This window comes from Cetorhinus maximus, chromosome 18, assembly GCF_964194155.1.
Source record: "Cetorhinus maximus chromosome 18, sCetMax3.hap1.1, whole genome shotgun sequence".
Taxonomy (NCBI): domain Eukaryota; kingdom Metazoa; phylum Chordata; class Chondrichthyes; order Lamniformes; family Cetorhinidae; genus Cetorhinus; species Cetorhinus maximus.
The window spans coordinates 86,180,449-86,200,854 of NC_135896.1; the positions used below are offsets into that span (position 1 = coordinate 86,180,449).

The window sequence follows — 20,406 nt, forward strand, 5'->3', positions numbered from 1 at the left end:
ACACGCACAGACACACCACACGTACAGACACACCACACGTACAGACACACCACATGCACAGACACACCACACGCACAGACACACCACACGTACAGACACACCACATGCACAGACACACCACACGCACAGACACACCACACGCACAGACACACCACACGCACAGACACACCGCACGTACAGACACACCGCACGCACAGACACACCACACGTACAGACACACCGCACGCACAGACACACCGCACGCACAGACACACCGCACGTACAGACACACCGCACGCACAGGCACACCACACGCACAGACACACCACACGCACAGACACACCACACGCACACCCACCCACACACACACATGGCCCCTTGAGTTTGGGATTCAGTGCTATGCCCATCTCACCAAAACAATGCAACGAGGAGGCAGGCTTTTCATCCCAGAGCGAGTGAAAGGGGCCTAACTACAGCATATCCATCTGCCAATGTGGCGCGTTTATTGTTTTTATTGCTGCTTCCTCAGGGGGAAGGGTCTGGACAACTGCCCCAGTGTGAACTAGGAGCTAGTCATGCAGGGAATCGCAAAGCACTGACCCCCAACCCAGCATTCAGTGGTGAGGTATTCCTGAGAGTGAGTACAATTATGACCTTTGACACTGCTCTATTTTGGATGCACCAAGGCCAAGACTACAGACCCGTTAACCTTTGAACCAAACTTCAATCATTAGACCTCCAGGGTCTTGAGAATAATTCTTCTTTCTCTAGTCCCTTGTACTGAATGAGGGGCCCCTGTTACAACACAGGGGTTTCAATTCCAGGGCACACTACTTTTCTACACTCAGGATGGCCGGGTCAATGCTGATTGGCCACAAAACTGAACCTGCTTTTCACTGTGATTCAGTGTCTACGATCCCAGATCCTAAACTATTGTTGTGGTTAGTCCAGTTCAGTTACAAAGCGAAGCTCGTTTCAACTCTCCCCATGGAAACGTAATTAACTTCTCCACCGTGCGACATGCTCCTCACCTGGAAATAGAAGAGATTACCTGGTTACATTCACTGCCTGTTTAGATTACTCTTCTTCCACCTCATACAGTCACCTAGGTCAGGCTGTGTACATGACAAACAGGCCACGTCCCCTTCTGTCTCAAGTTGAGTGGGTGCCACGACACCCGAGAGGGCAGTTGCAATCTCGGTTTCATGTCTCAAAGGCTACTCCAACAGCATGGCACTCCCTCAGTACTGACACTCTGAGTCAGCCTGGATTATGGGCTCAAATTACTGGAGTGGGACTTGAACTCATGACCTAACTGAGAGGTAACCCATTCAACCATGGCTGAAACTGAGCTAGTAGTATCACATCTCAGTAAATAAATTAATGTGGTATTCCATAATACCCACCACCAACATTAGGGACACTTAAGAGCTAATAATATTTCGGGACACAGCTCATTGGATGCTGGGCATGCCTTTGGCAGGGTCTGTGACAGGCTCATTAGACAAGAGCATCCACAATAGTTGACTGTCAGGTTCCACCAGCAACGGAAGGCCCACTAGCCATCTGACCATGTCCACATTTTAAGTGCCCTTCATTTAGCCAGTAAGCCAAAACTTACAACAGAGAGAAGAGCTGATGGCAGCTCAATAATGTGTCATTGTGTCACTGAAGTGGCTTGTTGCTTAGCAACCAGAGGGCATAGGGCCCCAAACTTGCAAAACAGGCTTTGATGGGAGGGTTAGGGTGCACTGGGTACTAGTTGGGGCTAGAGCCCAGAGTGCCCAGATCTGATAATTTGGTGGGGGCTGCCTTCAGTACCATGGGCTCTCAGCAGCTCTTTATTGCCCCTAGCCAATTCCCAGTTACCCTCTTGCATACCCAACCAGTACCTGACCCATTTCAGTAGTAAGAGATGGTACTCACTGAACTGACAGATGTATCTGTTGCGGGACTTGCAGCGCTGGTCGTTCCAATTAAAAGCACTTGAGAGTTGCAATTCAACACAATTTCCAAAACTGTTAAAAACAAAAGGAAGCCCAGTGAGTGGAACGATGATAAGCTGTGGGGAAACACATTGTGCATGTGCCCCGTCCAATTATCGCAAATTCTGCAATGTTCACTTTACCACGAATACTAGAGAGTGCAGTCTCACTGGTACCTGAAAAAGAAATCTTTCCCTAGGTCTGTATTGCTGTGCTGCATGTTAATATTCTCCATCAATGTCACAACGCTATGCCCTTGCATCATCGCACCTCCTCACTGAAGGGTTCCCGAGTTAATGGTGTGTACAGAGAGGGTATCTGGCCCAGCTGGTGAGGCTGACTCCCCGACTTACCCCTGATTATCTGGCTGTCCAAAGGCGAAACTGTAAAAAGTGGGAAGTTCTCCAGAGTCCCAACGGAATGAATTCCTCAATGTTTTATATGTCAAGCCTGAAAGCAGTAAAAAGAGCCAATTACCTTCAAGCAAATAAATCAGAAGCGGCTTTATCCAGGTGCCTCGGTAAACATTCTCCGTGGTTATGATCCCCAGCTTAGGTTACCCCTGGTCAAGCCTGGTCCCAGGGTGGAACCCAGCTTGATAGATTCTAACTTTTATTTGTTTGTTTAGCTTTGTGGAGAGGGGCTACTGAATAGAGTCACCGGAGTCAACTAACAAACTTTGAACAAAAGCATAAAACATTTATTACACAAGAAAAGATGAACTATATTATAATATTCCTTCACCCACAACTATACCGTTGCAGATATATACAGATTTGTAAGGATAACATAAGTTACAAAAGTTATCTATACTTTAATGTTCACAGTAAATACACAGTCCATGTAAACTAATAGTGACCTGTGGTCAGACACACCACACTCTGAGACCAAGCAACATGTGCCACCCCAGGCAGATGCCATGGATCTCTCAACTCCCCCAGACGCTTGTCACACCCTGAGCCAACTGGTCTCACTGGACTCTGTCTCTCACAGGAGGATTTCCAATCTCCACTCTCCAAGAACTCACTTTGGAATCTTCTCTCAAATCAAATGCTTTCTCTCAAATGACTTTCGCAAGAGTCCTCCTCCAGGGTTTTGAACGCTTCTTCCAACGTTCCTCTCCCCTGGGTCACCACATGCATTCAGGCTGCCTTCCATGTGCTCTCTGTCACCGACTCAGTCGTCAACAGTACACCACTGCCTCACATGCCCATAGAAAAGGGTTATAGGCCTTCAGTTGTCTGCTTGGACCTTCTGACTTCTCAAGTCTTTATCTCTTTAAACTTTAAACTGGAGGCTTGGAGCCTCTCTCTGCCCCTCACTCTTAACTTCACTTAACAGGACCTTTACCCAGGTTCCTGTCCTTCCGTTGACAAGAAGGTCTGCTTGTGACTTTCTCCTGTTCCACTCACCTGGATTTGGGAACTTTTTATTTCACTTGGGGCTTGCTATCTGTCCCCTTTTCCAGTCTCTCTTGGTAGCTGTCTTCAAAACAACTGAATTCAAACCACTTCCAGATCAAACTGCTGTTTCTAGTTTCTTGTGTGTCTATGGGAAGGACCTGCCTCGCTGGACCCCTGTTGCTAGGCCACAGCCCAGGTTCTTTACTCTTGTTTGTTTAACTTAGCTGCAACATTCGTAAGACTCTCATTAGAAATGCAGGCACCTTTTAAAGTGAAACTAAAACTCAATTTAGCCTTTTCTTAACACACAGATACAGAAATACAAATCAAACTTAAACATTAAAGCTAAAACTTAATCCTAACACCCAGAAATGCAAGATAGCTTACTTAAACTTTCTCTATTTCCTAACACTATACTGATTTTAATCCAGCTCGCTCACACTGTTACTCAGTGACCCCTTTCCCCCAGCACCCTGTGTTACTGACTGTATCTCCAGTGTTAATTCAGCTCTCTCACATTGTCACTCTGTATCCCCTCCCCCTCACCATGTGTTACTGACTGTATCTACTGATGTTAATCCAGCTCCCTCACATGGTCGCTCAATAACCCCTCATTCCCGCATTCTTTGTTATTGACTGTACCTCTATTGTTAATCCAGCTCTGTCACACTGTCACTCAGTAACCCCTCTCCCCCTGTACCCTGTGTTACGGGCTGTATCTCTACCGATGTTAATCCAGCTTCCTCACGCTGTCACTCAGTAACCCCTCTCCCCCAGCACCCTGTGTTAATCTCCTTCACCCTGGGCAACAGAATGACTGTAACACACTGAGAATAGAAGGAAGCCGACACAGAGATAATCAATAGGGAAAGGAAGTGATGTGGATAAACTCACCAATCCAGAAGTTGCGTGTTTCGAAGTCTGGGTCGGTAACCTCATTTGTGTTCTCTAACTGACTGAGGTAAAAGGCCAGAATATCTTGTACCTTCTGGTTTTTAATTTGTGCTAAAATCCCACCTCGGTCCTAATGAGAAAAATGAGAACAAGGATGGATCAGAAAAGATGTCACAGCAAAGAGGGAGCAGGTACAAGGCAGATCTGGAACATTGCTGTTGGCATTACATTTTTTTAAGCATATAGAAATTATAAACAGCGTAAGGAATTTTATTTATTCATTCATGGGATGTGGGTGCCACTGACTAGACCAACATTTATTTCCCATCCCTAACTGTCCTTGAGAAGGTGGTGGTGAGCTGCCTTCTTGAACCGCTGGAGTCCCTGTGGTGTAGGTACACCCACAGTGGTGTAAGGGAGGGAATTCCAGGATTTTGACCCAGTGACAGTGAAGGAGCGGGGATATAGTTCCAAGACAGGATGGTGTGTGACTAGGAGGGGAACTTGCAGGTGGTGGTGTTCCCATGTATCTGCTGTCCTTGCCTTTCTAGATGGTACAGGCCGCAGGTTTGGAAGGTGCTGTCGAAGGAGCCTTGGTGAGTCTTGTAGATGGTACACGCTGCTGCTACTGTGCATCGGTGGTTGAGGGAGTGAATATTTAAAGTGGTAAATGGGGTGCCAATCAAGTGGGCTACTTTGTCCTGGATGTTGTTGAACTTCTGGAGTGTTGTTGGAGCTGCACTCATCCAGGCAAGTGGGGAGTATTCCATTGCACTCCTGACTTATGCCATGTAGATGGTGCACAGGCTTTGGGGAGTCAGGAGGTGAGTTACTCTCCGTAGAATTCCTAGCTTCTGACCTGCTCTAGTAACCACAGTATTTATATGGCTAGTCCAGTTCAGTCCCTGGTCAATGGTAACTCCCAGGAGGTCTACACTGCCCCAACATATACTCCCAGGGGAGGCACAGCACAGGTTAGATACAGAGCAAGCCTTCCTCTACAAAACTGCCCCATCAAACATTCCCAGGGCAGCTACATCACGGGGTTAGATACAGAGTAAAGCTCCCTCGACACTGTCCTCATCAAACACTTCCAGCGCAGATACAGCATGGGGTTAAATACAGAGTTAGGTTCCCTCCACACTATCTCATCAAACACTCCCTGGGCAGGTACATCACGGGGGTAGATACAGAGTAAAGCTGCCTCCACACTATCTCATCAAACACTCCCTGGGCAGGTACATCACGGGGGTAGAGACAGACAAACTTCGAGGCAAGGCATGCCCTTTTTTTTTACTGTTACCTGACATTTGTTCTTGGCTCCATAATAGGTGTCTGCTTCTGGAGAGACCATGAAGCAATCCCCATCGACCCGGATATCACAAGTATGGAACGGAAACTCCATCTTTTCTGGGAGAGAAAAGCCATGCAGGAATTAGGAATTGAAAGAAAAACTTTGCGGAGCGACCGGGAAAGAACAGGACTAATGTGGGAAGTTCTTTCAAACAGCACAGGCAGGATGGGCTGAAGAGTCACCTTCTCTCCTGTACGATTCTATGGTTAAGACCAGGCATCTCGGATTCCAACAGGACTTCCTGGGGTGAAAATTTTATCATACGGACCAGGACCAAGAAACTTGTAGAAATGGAATTTAATCACTACCAGAAAATATTACATCAACAGAAATCATAAATTGACACCTAATTCTTAATAGCTTCCACTGTATAATTCCCAATTCCAAAATAACCTTCACTTTAGCTGCTGTTCAGTTAAACTTTGTCTTTCCCAAATGGGGTAATATCTCACGTTGCTCATTAGCAGTCTAATCTGTAATGTTTTGAAGTGCCAGTACAGATATGATTAGCCAAAAGGCCTCCTTATATTCTAGATGTACTGAGTAGCCTCCTTCTAGCCCATCCTCCACCAATGGCATCTGTGCTCTCAGTTGCCTTAGCCCTAAATTCTGCATTTGTCTCCCTAAACCTCTCTGCTTCTCCTCCGCTCTCTGCTCCTTTAAGACGCTCCTTAAAACTTGCCTCTCTGGCCAAGCTTCTGGTCACCTGTCCTGATGCCTCTTTTTGTGGCTGTGCCGAATGTTGTCTGAAAACACTCTTGTGAAGTCCTTTGGGATACTGTGCCACCATAAAGACGGTATATAACTGCAAGTTGCTGTTGTTTGCTGTATGGTTCTATGATACCCCAGGTGTGAAACGAGCATTCAATCATTTGACGTCTGGTCACAAGTTGAACATTGTCTGAGACACTGGCCCAGTCAACAGAGTAGAAAACAGATATTCCAGCCCTGTCCTGGCGGGACCTGGCGCTGGGGGGGGCGGGGGGGTGGGGGAATGCAGCGGCCCAGCCAGGTGTCCGTCGACTTTCGGCGGGACCGGACAATCCCGATGGTGGGCGTGGCCAGAAACACCCCCCCTATAGTGAACAGAAAGCTATTTAATATCCCTAGAACTCATGACAGTGATTGGAAGTTGTCTTTGCGCCCATGCTCTCTACAGGGTGGGTTATTCCATTGCCTGCCACCAACTCAAGCCTCAGTGTCACCATTGTTCTCCGAGGGCCTCGATGGGCAACTATCTGATACTGTAATAGAACAGCACAATCGGGATAGGATAGGGATTGACAAGATTGAGTGGAAATTGCAGATCTTTTGACCCCAGGTTACAGGACGCTCCTCATTTCATTGAGTATTTGGTCCAGTGCGTCTGTACTTATCTTCATATCAGAGGCACGTACAGCTTCTTCTCGAAGGTGGTCAATATATTGGCTTGGGCCCTCCGATGGCAACAGCAGCGAGTATGGAGACTCTGAGGAAGTCCCAAACTGCGCACAAGCGCAATGCTTACTCGGGGCATTTAAATTTCCAGGCGTGGGCCCATCTGAGAATGTCTCTGAGTTGGGGGCTTGGCTTGATGCCTGGAACTTACTCAGATTAAGAACGGGAGCTGTATCGGGAAGACCTGACCATCGACTCTAGTTCAACCTTGCTCCAAATATCTCTAATTCTCCGTTCCCTACCGGGGACTCAGATACTTGTTCTACAATCTTGCATCAGGAACAAAATGACATTGGAACAACGCTTTCCAAAGCTTTCCACCACTGCGCTTTCCCTCACATCTTGCCTGGGTCTCCTGTGGATTAATTAATAGAGATTGATTGCTATGATCAGTCAACAACTCCATTATCACTGTAATAAGAACAGGAAATGCTGGAAAGACTCAGCAGGCCTGGCAGCATCGGTGGAGAGAGGAACAGAATTAATGTTTCACGTCCGTATGACGCTTATTCGGAGCTAAAGGGAAGCAGAAATGAAATGGATTTTATACTGTTTAAGAGGGGGTGGAGCAGAATATAAGGTCAGGGCTAGGAGGGAGCTAAGGAGAAATTTGACAAAGATGTCGTGGACATAGGACAAAGGGTATGCTAATGCTAATGTTAAAGATTAGAGAAGGTGCTGATAGTGGCATAAAGGTAAGATAGCAGATTGTGTTAATAGCAGAACAAGCACTGTGAAAGCAAAACATAAGAATAAGTTACAGCTAGCCCTGTGGGTGGCGGGGGGAGGGGGGAGGGGAGAGTGTGCGAGGCGGGGGGAAGGGTTGGGGAAAAGGATAAAACATAGATTTAAAAAATGAATAGATAAATAACAAAATTTAAAATGGATTAAAAAAGGGTTGAAGATGTAGGAGGGAGCTCGTGGTCTGAAGTTGTTGAACTCAGTGTTAAGTCCGGAAGACTGTAAAATGCCTAGTCGGAAGATGAGGTGCTGTTCCTCCAGTTTACGTTGGGCTTCACTGGAACATTGAAGCAGGCCAACAACGGACATGTGGGTATGAGAGCAGGGTGGTGTGTTGAAATGGCAAGCGACAGGGAGGTCTGGGTCATGCTTGCGGACAGATCGAAGGTGTTCTGCAAAGCGGTCACCCAGTCTGCGTTTGGTCTCTCCAATGTAGAGGAGACCGCATTGGGAACAGCAAATGCAGTAGACTAAATTGAGGGAAGTGCAAGTGAAATGCTGCTTCACCTGAAAGGAGTGCTTGGGACCTTGGACTGTGATGAGAGAGGAGGTAAAGGGGCAGGTGTTGCACCTTCTGCGATTGCATGGGAAGGTGTCATGGGAGGGGGTTGAGGTGTTGGGGGTGATGGAGGAGTGGGCCAGGGTGTCCCAGAGAGAACAGTCCCTATGGAATGCCGACAGGGGGTGAAGGGAAGATGTGTTTGGTGGTGGCATCATGCTGGAGTTGGCGGAAATGGCAGAGGATGATCCTTTGAATATGGAGGCTGGTGGGGTGAAAAGTGAGGACAAGGGAGACCCTATCATGGTTCTGGGAGGGAGGAGAAGGGGTGAGGGCAGAGGCATGGGAGCTGGGTCGGACACGGTTGAAGGCCCTGTCAACCACAATTGAGGGGAACCCTCAGTTAAGGAAAAAGGAAGGCATGTCAGAGGCGCCATTTTGGAAGGTAGGATCATGTCTTCTTTTTTCCCTGCTGCAGAGGAAGACAATGGGCTGAGAAGGTGCAGGATACGGTGGCCTCTGTTTTACCTGGGCCCTCTTCTTGACCAGGTGAGCTTTTTACTTCTCCTTATCTCTTCCAGTTACCTTCCAAACAGACAGTCTCCAGCAGTCAGGGCTATCGGGGACTGTCTCCTAGTTATTTGTGTCAAGGTTCACCACCTTCATATCTCACTTGCTGGTGTTCTTGTAGTGGAGAACTGGATACCCTGCAGGTTGTGACCCAGTGGCCAATTCACCATACAGAAAATCTTTGGGTATACGGCCCTCAACCACCTAATGAATGTGGTAAAGCCATCACAAACACCATTGACTTAGTAATAAAAATATGCTGACAGAATTGGTATGCTCCAGGATCTCTGAGTAGATAACCTTGACTTGCCAAGAGACACTGTACCTAACCTTAATACTAACCCTAACCCCTAAGTCTAGCCTCAATTCCTAACCTTACCATGAAGCCTAATCTTAACTCTGAGCCTAAACCCGGGACATAACCTTAAATATTAACTCTAACCTTTAAGCCTAATTGTAAATCCTAATCCTAGTTTTGAGGTATTTGTGATGTGTTGATGGTGAACCCATCTGTGATAGCTTGTTAACTGACAGGTGTTTGTTACTCTTAAGCCATTCTGCAACTATCATCCTGGGCCTCGATGTGAATCTGTTGCCACTCACCCCCACAGACGGCACCACCAAATCCCACATCACACATGCAGGAGCATTCTTCTGGTCTGTACTTTCCGTGAATGCACTGCATACTGCACCTGACTGGAAGAGAAAAGAAGATTCGTCAAGAGAGACCATGCATAACATCTCAATGGTCCAATCTGTCCCCATTAAGCTGCAGAACACGAGCTATTGTCTAGGATTCCAATAGACTAAACCCTTTCCCATTGAATCTTATCATTCAGAACTCTAATCAATAGGCTAAGCTGCCATACTCTTCTCCATTATGGTTCAGCGAGTAGTCCTCTCGCCCCCTCGGTCAAAAGATTATGGGTTCAATTCCTACACCAGAGAGAGAAAAAAACACACAAGATCTAGGCTGGCATTCCCAATGTAGTACTGAGTAAGTGCAGCAATATGGAGATGCTACCTTTTCGAATGAGCTGTTAAACTGAGGCTACACCTGTCTTGTCAGGTGAATGTTAAAGTTCCCAGAGCAGTGTTTGAGGAAGAGCAAGGGGGTTCTCCCTGGTCTCCCAGCCAATATTTATCTCTCAGCCAACACCAGAAAAAGTGGTCAATATCTCATTACTGATTATGGAACATTGCAAACTGCTGTGTTCTCTAAATTGTAGACGTGACTATACTTTGTACCTCATTGGCTGCCAAATGCTTTGAGATCATGATCAACACAAGTCTTTCTTTTTCAAAGGAAGAGGAAAAGCAGTCAGGAGCTTCACAATACAAAGGGGTGAACGGGTCCCACTTCCTCATTCTTTGTACGTACCTTGGCAATATCTCCCAGTGAATCCTGGTAAACACTCACATCGACACAAGCTCATGTTCAGCTGGCCTCTGTTGCTGCAGCTCATCCGACATGGGTTCCTGGGGACCTCTGGAAGAAAAGAAGGAAAGACTATTTACATAACGTACAGCAGGATCCCACAAGCAGAAACGTGCTAATGACCAGAGCATCTGTTTTACTGATGCTGGCTGAGGGATAAATATTGGCCAGGGCACTGGGGAGAGGTCCCCTGCCCTTCTTCAAAATGGTGTCACAGGATCTTTTACATCCACTTGAAAAGGCTGGCAGGGCTTTTGTTTAATGTCTATTTCGAAGGACAGCACCTCTGACAATGCAGCACTCCCTTAGTGCTGCGCTGGGAATGGGAGCCTGTTCAAGTTTCCAGAGTAAGGTGTGAACCACAAGCGTCTGAATCAAGGAATGAAAGTGCTATCACCGAGGCAGACTGAGAAAAGAGACTGCTGTTCTTTGTTTTTCTGTTTCACTTACAATTGAAACAGAAACTGAAGTGAATAAAGATTCTGAAATATTTTCACTATCCTACATTGATACTAGATGAATATCAGAGTTTTGAGGAGAGATGAGGTAAGGGTTCTCAAATAGATGTTTCTCTGGTGTTAGGTTGGGAAACTCCAGTGGACCGGAGTTCCTGGGACAAGATGGAAAATCAGGCAGTGAGCTTCTCCTGTCAGCTGTAGCAGTCAATCCAGATTGCTCCATACACTCATAGCTTCCTGTGGATCACTGTAAATCCAGAGTGCTCTAATCAATCAAATACACAAGTGACACCATGTGGGATGTTTCTTAGTTTAAAAACACTAAATGTAACAGATGAAGACTTTAAGTCTGAGGGTGAAGACATTGGGCCAGATTTTGGCTACCAAGGTGGGTAGCTCAAGTCTGGAATTTTGCCAACTTGCCAGGTCCACCTCGGCAAAAAACGCACAATTTGCGTTCCAGGGAGGCAGGTGCAGGATACAGTTGAGCCCACCCATTCATGGAATCCATTCAAAGCTTTTACACCTCCTCAAGTGGCTAATCCCTTGTAAAAACAAACTTCTATTCTGATCCCACATCAAAGACAGCTAATCCTTTAATAGACTCTTTAAACTGTCAATCAAACTATGAGCGCAGAACTCCCTACTGAGATAAATTGTAGCTTCTGAAACTCAGCCAAGCAATCATAATAACGCAGTGCCAGCTCTTGGGAAATGGCAAAAAAAAAAGCTTTATTGAAATTGCACAACTAGATGCTTTATGCCTGTCAGTCAAAGCAGTCCAGCAAAGGGTTTTTTTTAAACTCTCACTGACAGTTGCAGCCTGTGTGTTTTTTTCAAAGTTTAAAGAATGAGGTATTTAAAAAAAAACTTTAGATCATGACAGTTGTACAGATCTTATCCACTCTTTAACAGCATTTACATCTACTCAATCAAGTTGAGAGTCCAACACTGCAGGCTAAGGCCCTTACAATAGCCAAAATGGAGTCTGTTTGAACTCTGAACTGACGGCACTTCTGAGTTTGGGTTTCCCTCCTGTGTGAATCATGCCCCGCCCCCTTTCTCCTACTGCCATAAAGTGATCTGCCGGAAATGGGGGTGGGACTTCCACATCTGGTCCTGCCCACCATTTTCAAAGGTTCACAGGGTCTTCCTATCTCTGTGAAAATCCACCCTTTATGTTTAACGAGTGATAAGTAAAGACTTTAAGTTTCAGGTGTGATGAGTGAAGGCCTTTAACTGAAGACTAACCTAGAAATCATTGCTGATATTAGTAAAGGGAAAACATTCTTGTGTGTTTACATGCCAATCTTCTGTCCAGGCTTTTAACCCAACAAAAATAACTGGGCTAACGCCTGTATTAGTCTAGTTGCACATTCACTTTCTGTGCCTCTTTAAGGAAATATGTCTTATCAAAAAAACCTTATCACAAGCCACTGGTTGACATAAGCTCAATCGCCATTTTTAACAATCTCCATAATTTCTCCAAATATTTGGAACACATTGGCTTAAATGTTGAGCTCTGAAGGTATCACCCAGTCAATCATGAGGATACATTGAACCTGACTTAGACAAAAAGAGTCTGTAATAGTGACAGGTTTGCAATGATAAGAGTTTATGTCAATCTGTGGTTGGTAACAACAGAGCCTCTGACAGCGCGATTTGTAATAACAGAGGATTATTATGCAGAGTCTCAGTGGTGTGGAATATAACAGGAAAACTGTGTCACTGCAGCTGCTCACCACACAGTCCGCCATGGTGGTCCCAGGATTTGAAACAGCCTGACATGCGGGAGGTGCAGAGAGAGCATGAAGCCCCTTCTTTATAAGGAATGATTGTTCTTCCATTGATTTCCCAGTTTCCCCTGAAACACAAACAATGACAAGTAAGAAGCGACCGACGGAATCCAGACTATTGCACCAAACTGAACAATGCAAATCTTAGACTGGAAACCAGGGCAATGTGTTGAGCTGCATTCAATGCACTGGCAAAGTAGCTCACACTTGTATTCTATTGGACCATTTTACATAGTGGCAACTCAGGCTCCATTTGGCCTACTCCTGTTGCTACAGCAAATAGGGTTAATACTGCCGGTGAGGGGAGGACACCATCCATCAATCTGGTACCAATCTGATCCCCCCCTATCGCCAGAGGTGAAAGGTTAGTGTACTGACCCACAGTGCCAACATAGTTCTCCTTAGTACCCAGAACTTCAAATCCATCCACTCTGAGTTATGACTGTGTTCAGTGCTCTCTAAGAAGCAATGCCAAGCATGGTCTGGTACATCCGCCTACCACGTCTAGTAGGCTCATTCGATTGGGTAGTGACCTGGTACAGAATGGAAAGATTTTTGCATATGCAGACACATGGGAACACCACCACCTGGAAGTTCCCCTCCAAGCCACACAACATCCTGACTTGGAAATATATTGCTGTTCCTTCACTGTTGCTGGGTCTAAATCCTGGAACTCCCTCCCTAACAGCACTGTGGGTGTACCTACACCACATGGACTGCAGCAGTTCAAGAAGGCAGCTCACCACCACCTTCTCAAGGGGCAATTAGCGATGGGCAATAAATGCTGGCCCAGCCAGCGATACCCACATCCCATGAACAAATAAAAAAAACTCAGTCACACCACGGAGTGGGGGCAGTAGAACTTGCATTAAGGCTTCAATTTGTTCCTTCCCAGGTTTTGTGTTCAAGTATTTGGAGTGGGGACTTGACCTTCCAACACGGAGGTTAGAGTGCTACCACTGAGCCATTGCAAATGGCTGTATTTTTTTAAAGAATTATTTAAAATTCTTGTTTGTTGGCTGTAAGAGTATTGGAGGCTGAAAAAGGCTGTTTGACTGACAGAAAGGAATGATCTCATTAGGAAGTGGAGAATCCATTCCACTTTCCAATTAGGCATGGAGAGTTGGGGCATCATGATGGACATTTCAGGAGACCAATGGCAGATAGGGCCATTGGAGGGGGGAGGTCACTCCAGGAATATATCCAAACTAGAGTTGGCAACCGTACCATTAATAGCATCTTACCCTGGGGAATAGGCACAGATAACAACCTCCATCCACTCTCCATTCTGAAAACAAGTGTGTTTCCCACATCCGACCTTGCTGGAGGTAGCCCAGACAAGCTGTAAAATAAATACAAGGACATCAGGGCTCTCTTCATCTCCTCCTTTAACTTTACTTTCACCGGCTGGACACTAGAAAGCCAGCTGTAATTGGGACTGAGTAACCCTTGGAGGCAGTGCACAGGGCAAAGAGCATAGAGCACAGGCCAAAAGGCATGACACAGGGCAAAGGGCAAAACATAGGGCAGAGAATAGCACAAGGCAGATGAAGGGCACATGACACAATTGTTAGTTGTATATTAATTGTGTTTGATTGTATGCAGGTGATGGGCATGAAAGGGAATTCACTTGAACCCTATACATAGACACATTAAAATTGTGCCTGTTGTATTAGGAGGTGTATGCTTGCAATGCATATCTCCGTAAATAAATATAAAATTGCATAAACATTGGCTCCAGGTCCACTTTTCACCAACTGGCTCTCTAGAATAGAGCATAGGACAGGATATAGCACAGGGCAGGACACAGAGTCAGTCATAAGGCAAGACAGGACATAGCACAGGATGGTGAATGGCACACAACAGGACATAGTGGTACATAACAGCGCAAACAGCACAAAATAAGTTAGGTGACGCTGCATGTGCCAGTCAGTGTGAAAAGACATAGGTATTTCAAAAATTCGCCAATTAACTTAAGGTGGGCAGTACAGATGGACGGTCTTGAGTTCTGCTGTAAATGGAGGCAGTTTGCTCGGTTTGTGGACACCAACCTGAGTATAATGGTGGCAGGAGGCGTTGTATTTGCACTGACCCGTGTGGTAGTGATAGTTCTGAGCCTCCCGGAACCACACGTCAATGACGTCAGGGACAGACATCGTCCCGTCCAGCGAGGAGTGATAATTCCAGCCGATCTCCTCCGCCTCTTCCCTCTGAGCCCTCTGGTCCTGGTGCTTCCGGTGGCAGCTCCCTGCCCTCAGCTGTGCCAGTCGGGCGAGCTTCTCACTCCATTCCTGCAGGGGGAAAACAGCTGAGGATAAGAGAACATTTACACTGTCCAGACAAATAGTGCTTTCCCATGTTCACGGCTTCCATCTTTCAGATGAGGTATTAAAAACAGGGCCCTGTCGGTCCTGTCAGATAATCCCACTGTACTATTTCAAAGGTCAGAGGGGTTCACCCTGTTTTCCTGGACCAATATTTATCCCTCAGCCAACAACCTGAAAACAGGTTCTCTGCTCACAATCACATTGCTGTTTGAGGGAGCTTGCTGTGTGCAAATTGGCTGCCGCATAGAACCATAGAAAAGTTTCAGCACAGAAGGAAGCCATTCTTGTCCATGTCAGCCCGAGGACATCCAGGTGCCCTTTCTAATCCCACCTTCCTGCACCTGGCCCATAGCCTTGCAGCTTACAGCGCTTAAGGTGCAGATCCAGGTACTTTTTAAAAGAGTTTAGAGTTGTTGCCTCTACCACCAACTTGGGCAGCGAATTCCAGACACCCACTTCCCTCTGCATAAAATAGTTCTTCCTCATATCCCCCTACACCTTCTGCCACTTATCTTGAATCTATGTCCCCTGGTTCTAGAATTCTCCACCAAGGGAAACAATTTTATCCTGTCCACTCTACCTATTCCCCTCATAATTTTGTACACCTCAATCAAGTCACCTCTCAGCCTTCTTTGTTCTAAGGAAAATAACCCCAACCTATCCAATCTCTCCTCGTAGCTACACTTTTCTAACCCTGGCAACATTCTTGTAAACCTCCTCTGCATTCTCTCCAGAGCTATTACGTCCTTCCTGTAATGTGGTGACCAGAACTGCACACAACACTCCAGTTGTGGCCTCACCAGTGTTTTATACAATTCCAACATTATATCCTTACTTTTATATTCTATACCTCTGCCAGTGAAGGACAGCATTCCATATGCCTTCTTTACAACCTTGTCTACTTGAACTGCTGCCTTCAGGGACCTGTGTACTTGTACACCAAGATCTCTCACTTCATCTACCCCTCTTAGTATATTCCCATTTATTGCGTAATCCCTGTAACTGTTTCACTTCCCTAAATGTGTGACATCACACTTCTCTATGTTAAAATCCATCTGCCACTTTACCGCCCACTCCACCAACCCATCTATATCGTTTTGGAGATTATGGCTATCCTCTACACTATCCACTACTCAGCCAATCTTTGTGTCATCTGTAAATTTCCCAATCGTGCCCCCCACATTCACGTCCAAATCGTTAATATATAACACAAACAGCAAGTGTCCCAACACCAAGCCCTGTGGAACACCACTTGAGACAACTTTCCATTCGCAAGGGCATCCATCGTCCATTACCAGTTGTTTCCTGTTACAAAGCCAAACTTTTATCCAGTTTGCCACATTACCCTGAATCCCATGGGCTTTTACTTTCCTGACCAATCTGCCATGTGGGACCTTGTCAAATGCCTTACTCATGTACACAACATCCACTGCACTACCTTCATCAACCCTTCTTGTCACTTCCTCAAAGAATTCAATCAAATTTGTGAGCCAAGACCTTCCTTTAACAAATCCATGCTGATCATCCCTGACTAGTCCATGCCTTTCCACCTAACAGTTAATCCTATCTCTCAGGATTGAATCTACTAATTTGCTCACCACTGATGTAAGACTAACTGGCCTATAATTGTTTGGCATTTCCTTTGATCCCTTTTTAAACAATGGAACTACGTTTGCATTTCTCCAGTCCTCCGGTACCTCCCCTGTATCTAGTGAAGATTGGAAAGTCATCCTCAGAGCATCTGCTATCTCCTCCCTGGCTTCCTTCAGCAGCCTTGGAAACAATCCATCTGGCCCTGATGACTTAGCAACTTTCAAGGATTTCAACCCTTCGAGTACTTCCTCTCTCTTTATGACTATCCCATCCAATATCTCGCAGTGTTCCTCCTGGACTACTATATCTACATCCTCCCTTTCCTTTGTAAACATGGAGACAAAATATTCATTCAAAACCCTTCCCACAGCTTCTGCATCTACACACAAGTTTCCATCGTCATCTCTGATAGGTCCCACTTTTTCCTTAACTAACCTTTTAGCATTAATGTATTGGTAAAACATCTTTGGGTTATCTTTAACTTTACTTGCTAATCTTTTTTCATGCCCTCTCTTTGATTTCCTTATTTCCTTTTTTTACTTCGTCCCTGCACTTCCTATATTTGTCTAGGCTATCTGCAGTGCTTAGTTCTTTGTGCCTATCGTATGCTTTCTTTTTCTGTTTGATCTTCCCCTGTATTCTTCTCGGCGACCAGGGGGGTCTAGATTTGGCAGTACCACTCTTATTTTTGAAGGGGACATGTCTACTTTGTACAATTAGGATCTCACTTTTTAGTGCTTCCCACTAGTTTTCCACTGTTTTATCCTCCAGCATTTCCTACATTGCAACAGTGACTACATTTCAAAAGTACTTCGGGACATGCTGAGGTTGTGAAAGGTGCTATACAAGTGCAAGCTTTTCCTTTCCGGCCAAACTATGTCAATATCAGGACTGCAGCACCTCAGGGGAAGCAGACCCATGGCTGCTTAGATGCTCCTTAATTAAATTCCGAATTTCAATATTGCATGGAAGAGCCATTTTTAAATCATTCTAAAGTATCCTGTTTATTCCTGAAATATTGGCCTAGATTTAGTGGACCAGTGCTCACCTTTATTACGCTAACTTTTTAGAGGCATTTGAGTGGTAACTTGAGGTATTTAGGGATCTTTCTCGAAGTATTGATCTCTACTGGGATCTGCAGAGCAGGACAAGCAACAGCACAGTTCTTCAACCCATCAGACTGAAGAGTCCTGACTGAGACACGCAGGCCCCAAAGAAGGGAGAAGGTAGCTTGGGAGGCCATGGGAAAGCATGGCTGCTCCTCCAAGCCTACAAGTAGTGCTGTAAAGGCACCGACCCTCTCCCCAACACTGTCCTCATCTGCCTTCAGCGGCCAGGTTTCCAGAGGCCTGAAAAGCCCAGCTATCTAGGATTAAACCTGTAAGACTGGTTTGCAGCCTCATTGAAATGTTTCAATGCCCAACCCGCCCCTTGGGAGCAGGTTCGCTGCTCACGCTTTGTCCACTTCTCATAAACCAAGAAGTAGGCAGGGTCCAGAATCAGAGCATAGTGACCGCAGAGGAGCCTATTTAGCCTGTCATGACTCTCTGTAACAGCCACTGAGCTAGTCCCACTCCCCATCTTTCCCTGAGGTCCTGTAATGTCCTCCTTTCCAGATAATTATTCAATTCCCTTCTGAAAGCCATGACTGAATCAACCTCGACCACACTCTCAGGCAGTGCATTCCAGATCCTAACCACTCACTGCGGAGAGAGGATTCTCCTCATGTTGCCTGTGTTTCTTTTTTGCTAATCTCCCAATGTCAGTGTCCTCTGGTCCTCAATTCTTCCACCAATGGGACCAATTTCTCCTATCCACTCGACCAGATCCCTCATGATTTTGAATGTCTATATCTAATCTCCTCTCAACCTTCTCTCCTGTAAGAAGAACGCCCCCCAGCTTTGCCAATCTAACCATGTAACTGAAGTCTCTCATCCCCAGAGCCAGTCTCATAATTCTTTTCTGCACTCTCTCCAGTGCCTTCACATCCATCCTAATGTGTGGGGTTCAGAATTGGACACAGAACTCCAGGGGAGGCAGTGGCATAGTCATAATGTCACTGGGCTAGTATTCCAGAGACCAGGGCAATGCTCTGGGGACCCAGGTTCAAACCCCACCACACCAATAAAAATCTGGAATTAAAACCATTGTCATAAAAATCCATCTGGTTCATTAAAATCTGCTGTCCTTACCTGCTCTATGTGACTCCAGGCCCACAGCAATGTGGTTGATTCTTAAATGCCCTCTGAACAAGAGCAATTAGGGCTGGACTAGACAGTGATGCCTACATCCCATGAATGAATAAAAATAAAGCTGAGGCCAAACTAATGCTCTCTATAGGTTCATAACTTCCTTGCTTATGTTTTTTTCAAAAATTCTTTTAAGCCAGCATTTATTGCCCTTCCCTAATTGCCCTTGAGAAGGTGGTGGTGGCTGCCTTCCTGAACTGCTGCAGTGTATGTGGTGCAGGTACACCTGAAGTGCTGTTAGGGAGGAAGTTCCAGGATTTTGACCCTGATAGTAAAGGAATGGTAATATGGTTCCAAGTCAGGATGATGAATGGCTTGGAGAGGAACTTCCAGGTGGTGGTGTTCCCAACTATCTGCTGCCCTTGTCCTTCTATGTGGTAGAGGTCACAGGTTTGGACGGTACTGTTGAAGGAACCTTGGTGAGTTGCTTCAGTGCATCTTGTAGGTGGTGCACACTGCTGTCACTGTGCGTTGTTAGTGGAGGGAGTGAATATTTAAGGTGGTGGATGGGGTGCCAATCAAGTGGGCTGTTTTGTCCTGGATGATGTCAAACTTCTTGAGAGTTGTTGGGGCTGCATTCATCCAGGCAAGTAGAGAGTATTCAATCACACTCCTGACTCTTGCCTTGTAGATGGTGGACAGGCTTCAGGGAGTCAGGAGGTGAGCTATTCGCCTCAGAATTCCTAGTCTCTGACCTGCTCTTGTAGCCATGGTATTTATATGGCTGGTCCAGTTCAGTTTCTGGTCAATGGTAATCCCCAGGATGCTGATAGTGGGGGATTCAGCAATGCTAATGCCATTGAATGTCAAAGAGAGATGATTAGATTCTGTCTTGTTGGAACGCCTCTATTTACAAAGCTCAGGATCCTTATTAACCACTTCCTTAATCTGCCCTGCCACCATAACAATTTGTGCACACACACTCTGTGAGAAATCATAGGTGAATAAGCTTATAAAATCTTAAGAGATTTATTGATTATTATAGGAATAGCTCTCTCTCTCCCTCTTATGAAGAAAGCTTCCTGGATTGACAAGCCCAGGAAACCACAGCTTGTCATCTCTGCCAAAGACAAGGACATGTCTGCAGCAGAGGACCTGAAACAAGATCTTCCTAAACCCGATAAGGTGGTTGGGGGGTGGTGAGGGGAAGCGTGACCCATATGCAACCCAACTGTCTGAGTAAAAGTTAAATAGGGTGTCCTAGCAATCACTGAGCCACAAGCTGACTTCATAGGCTTCCGAGAGAAACCAGAGGGACTACCTTGAATATCTGTCCCTTGATAATGGACACTCACCCCCTCAAAATAAGGTATATTAACTGGCCCTCAAGAGCAAAAAATCGCTCTGGACAAGAAAGAGCTTCTCAAGGTAGGTCAGTGCTGACTCCGGCTTAACATCTTCCTTAACTCAAGAAGACTCCGGACACAGGAAAGCTTTCAGAGTGATCCAAGCTGGCTTTGCCTAACATTTTGTCTAGCTCAAGAAGTCTGAGAACAGAAGAGAATTCCACGTCCAGCTACGGAGATCAGTTCATCCATCTGTTTTTCCGATGCGGGACCAGTAAACTGTTATGCCATAAAATCAGCATCCCCTGGCTGCTTCCCCTATACGTTCGTCCAATCTGGGACCAGTAAAGCACTCTCGCCTGTTATCGGTTGCATGTCTTCTCTGCCTATTTAGCTT

General features: G+C 45.9%; 1 protein-coding gene across 2 annotated transcripts in view; it reads right to left on the minus strand.

Annotated features, from left to right (window-relative positions):
* Window positions 1-336: 336 nt before the first annotated feature.
* Window positions 337-20,406, minus strand: part of LOC144693320 (C-type lectin domain family 18 member A-like) — a 75,747-nt gene continuing 55,677 nt past the window's right edge. For both annotated transcript variants that reach the window (XM_078563114.1, XM_078563113.1), the window contains exons 3-12: window positions 14,606-14,845; window positions 13,799-13,896; window positions 12,501-12,622; window positions 10,244-10,351; window positions 9,466-9,558; window positions 5,565-5,671; window positions 4,262-4,391; window positions 2,318-2,414; window positions 1,906-1,997; window positions 337-1,010 (exon numbers count right to left, since the gene is read on the minus strand). In XM_078563114.1, the coding sequence (XP_078419240.1) occupies window positions 979-1,010; window positions 1,906-1,997; window positions 2,318-2,414; window positions 4,262-4,391; window positions 5,565-5,671; window positions 9,466-9,558; window positions 10,244-10,351; window positions 12,501-12,622; window positions 13,799-13,896; window positions 14,606-14,845 (1,119 nt within the window). In that variant the 3' untranslated portion in view covers window positions 337-978. The remainder of the gene's footprint in view (window positions 1,011-1,905; window positions 1,998-2,317; window positions 2,415-4,261; window positions 4,392-5,564; window positions 5,672-9,465; window positions 9,559-10,243; window positions 10,352-12,500; window positions 12,623-13,798; window positions 13,897-14,605; window positions 14,846-20,406) is intronic.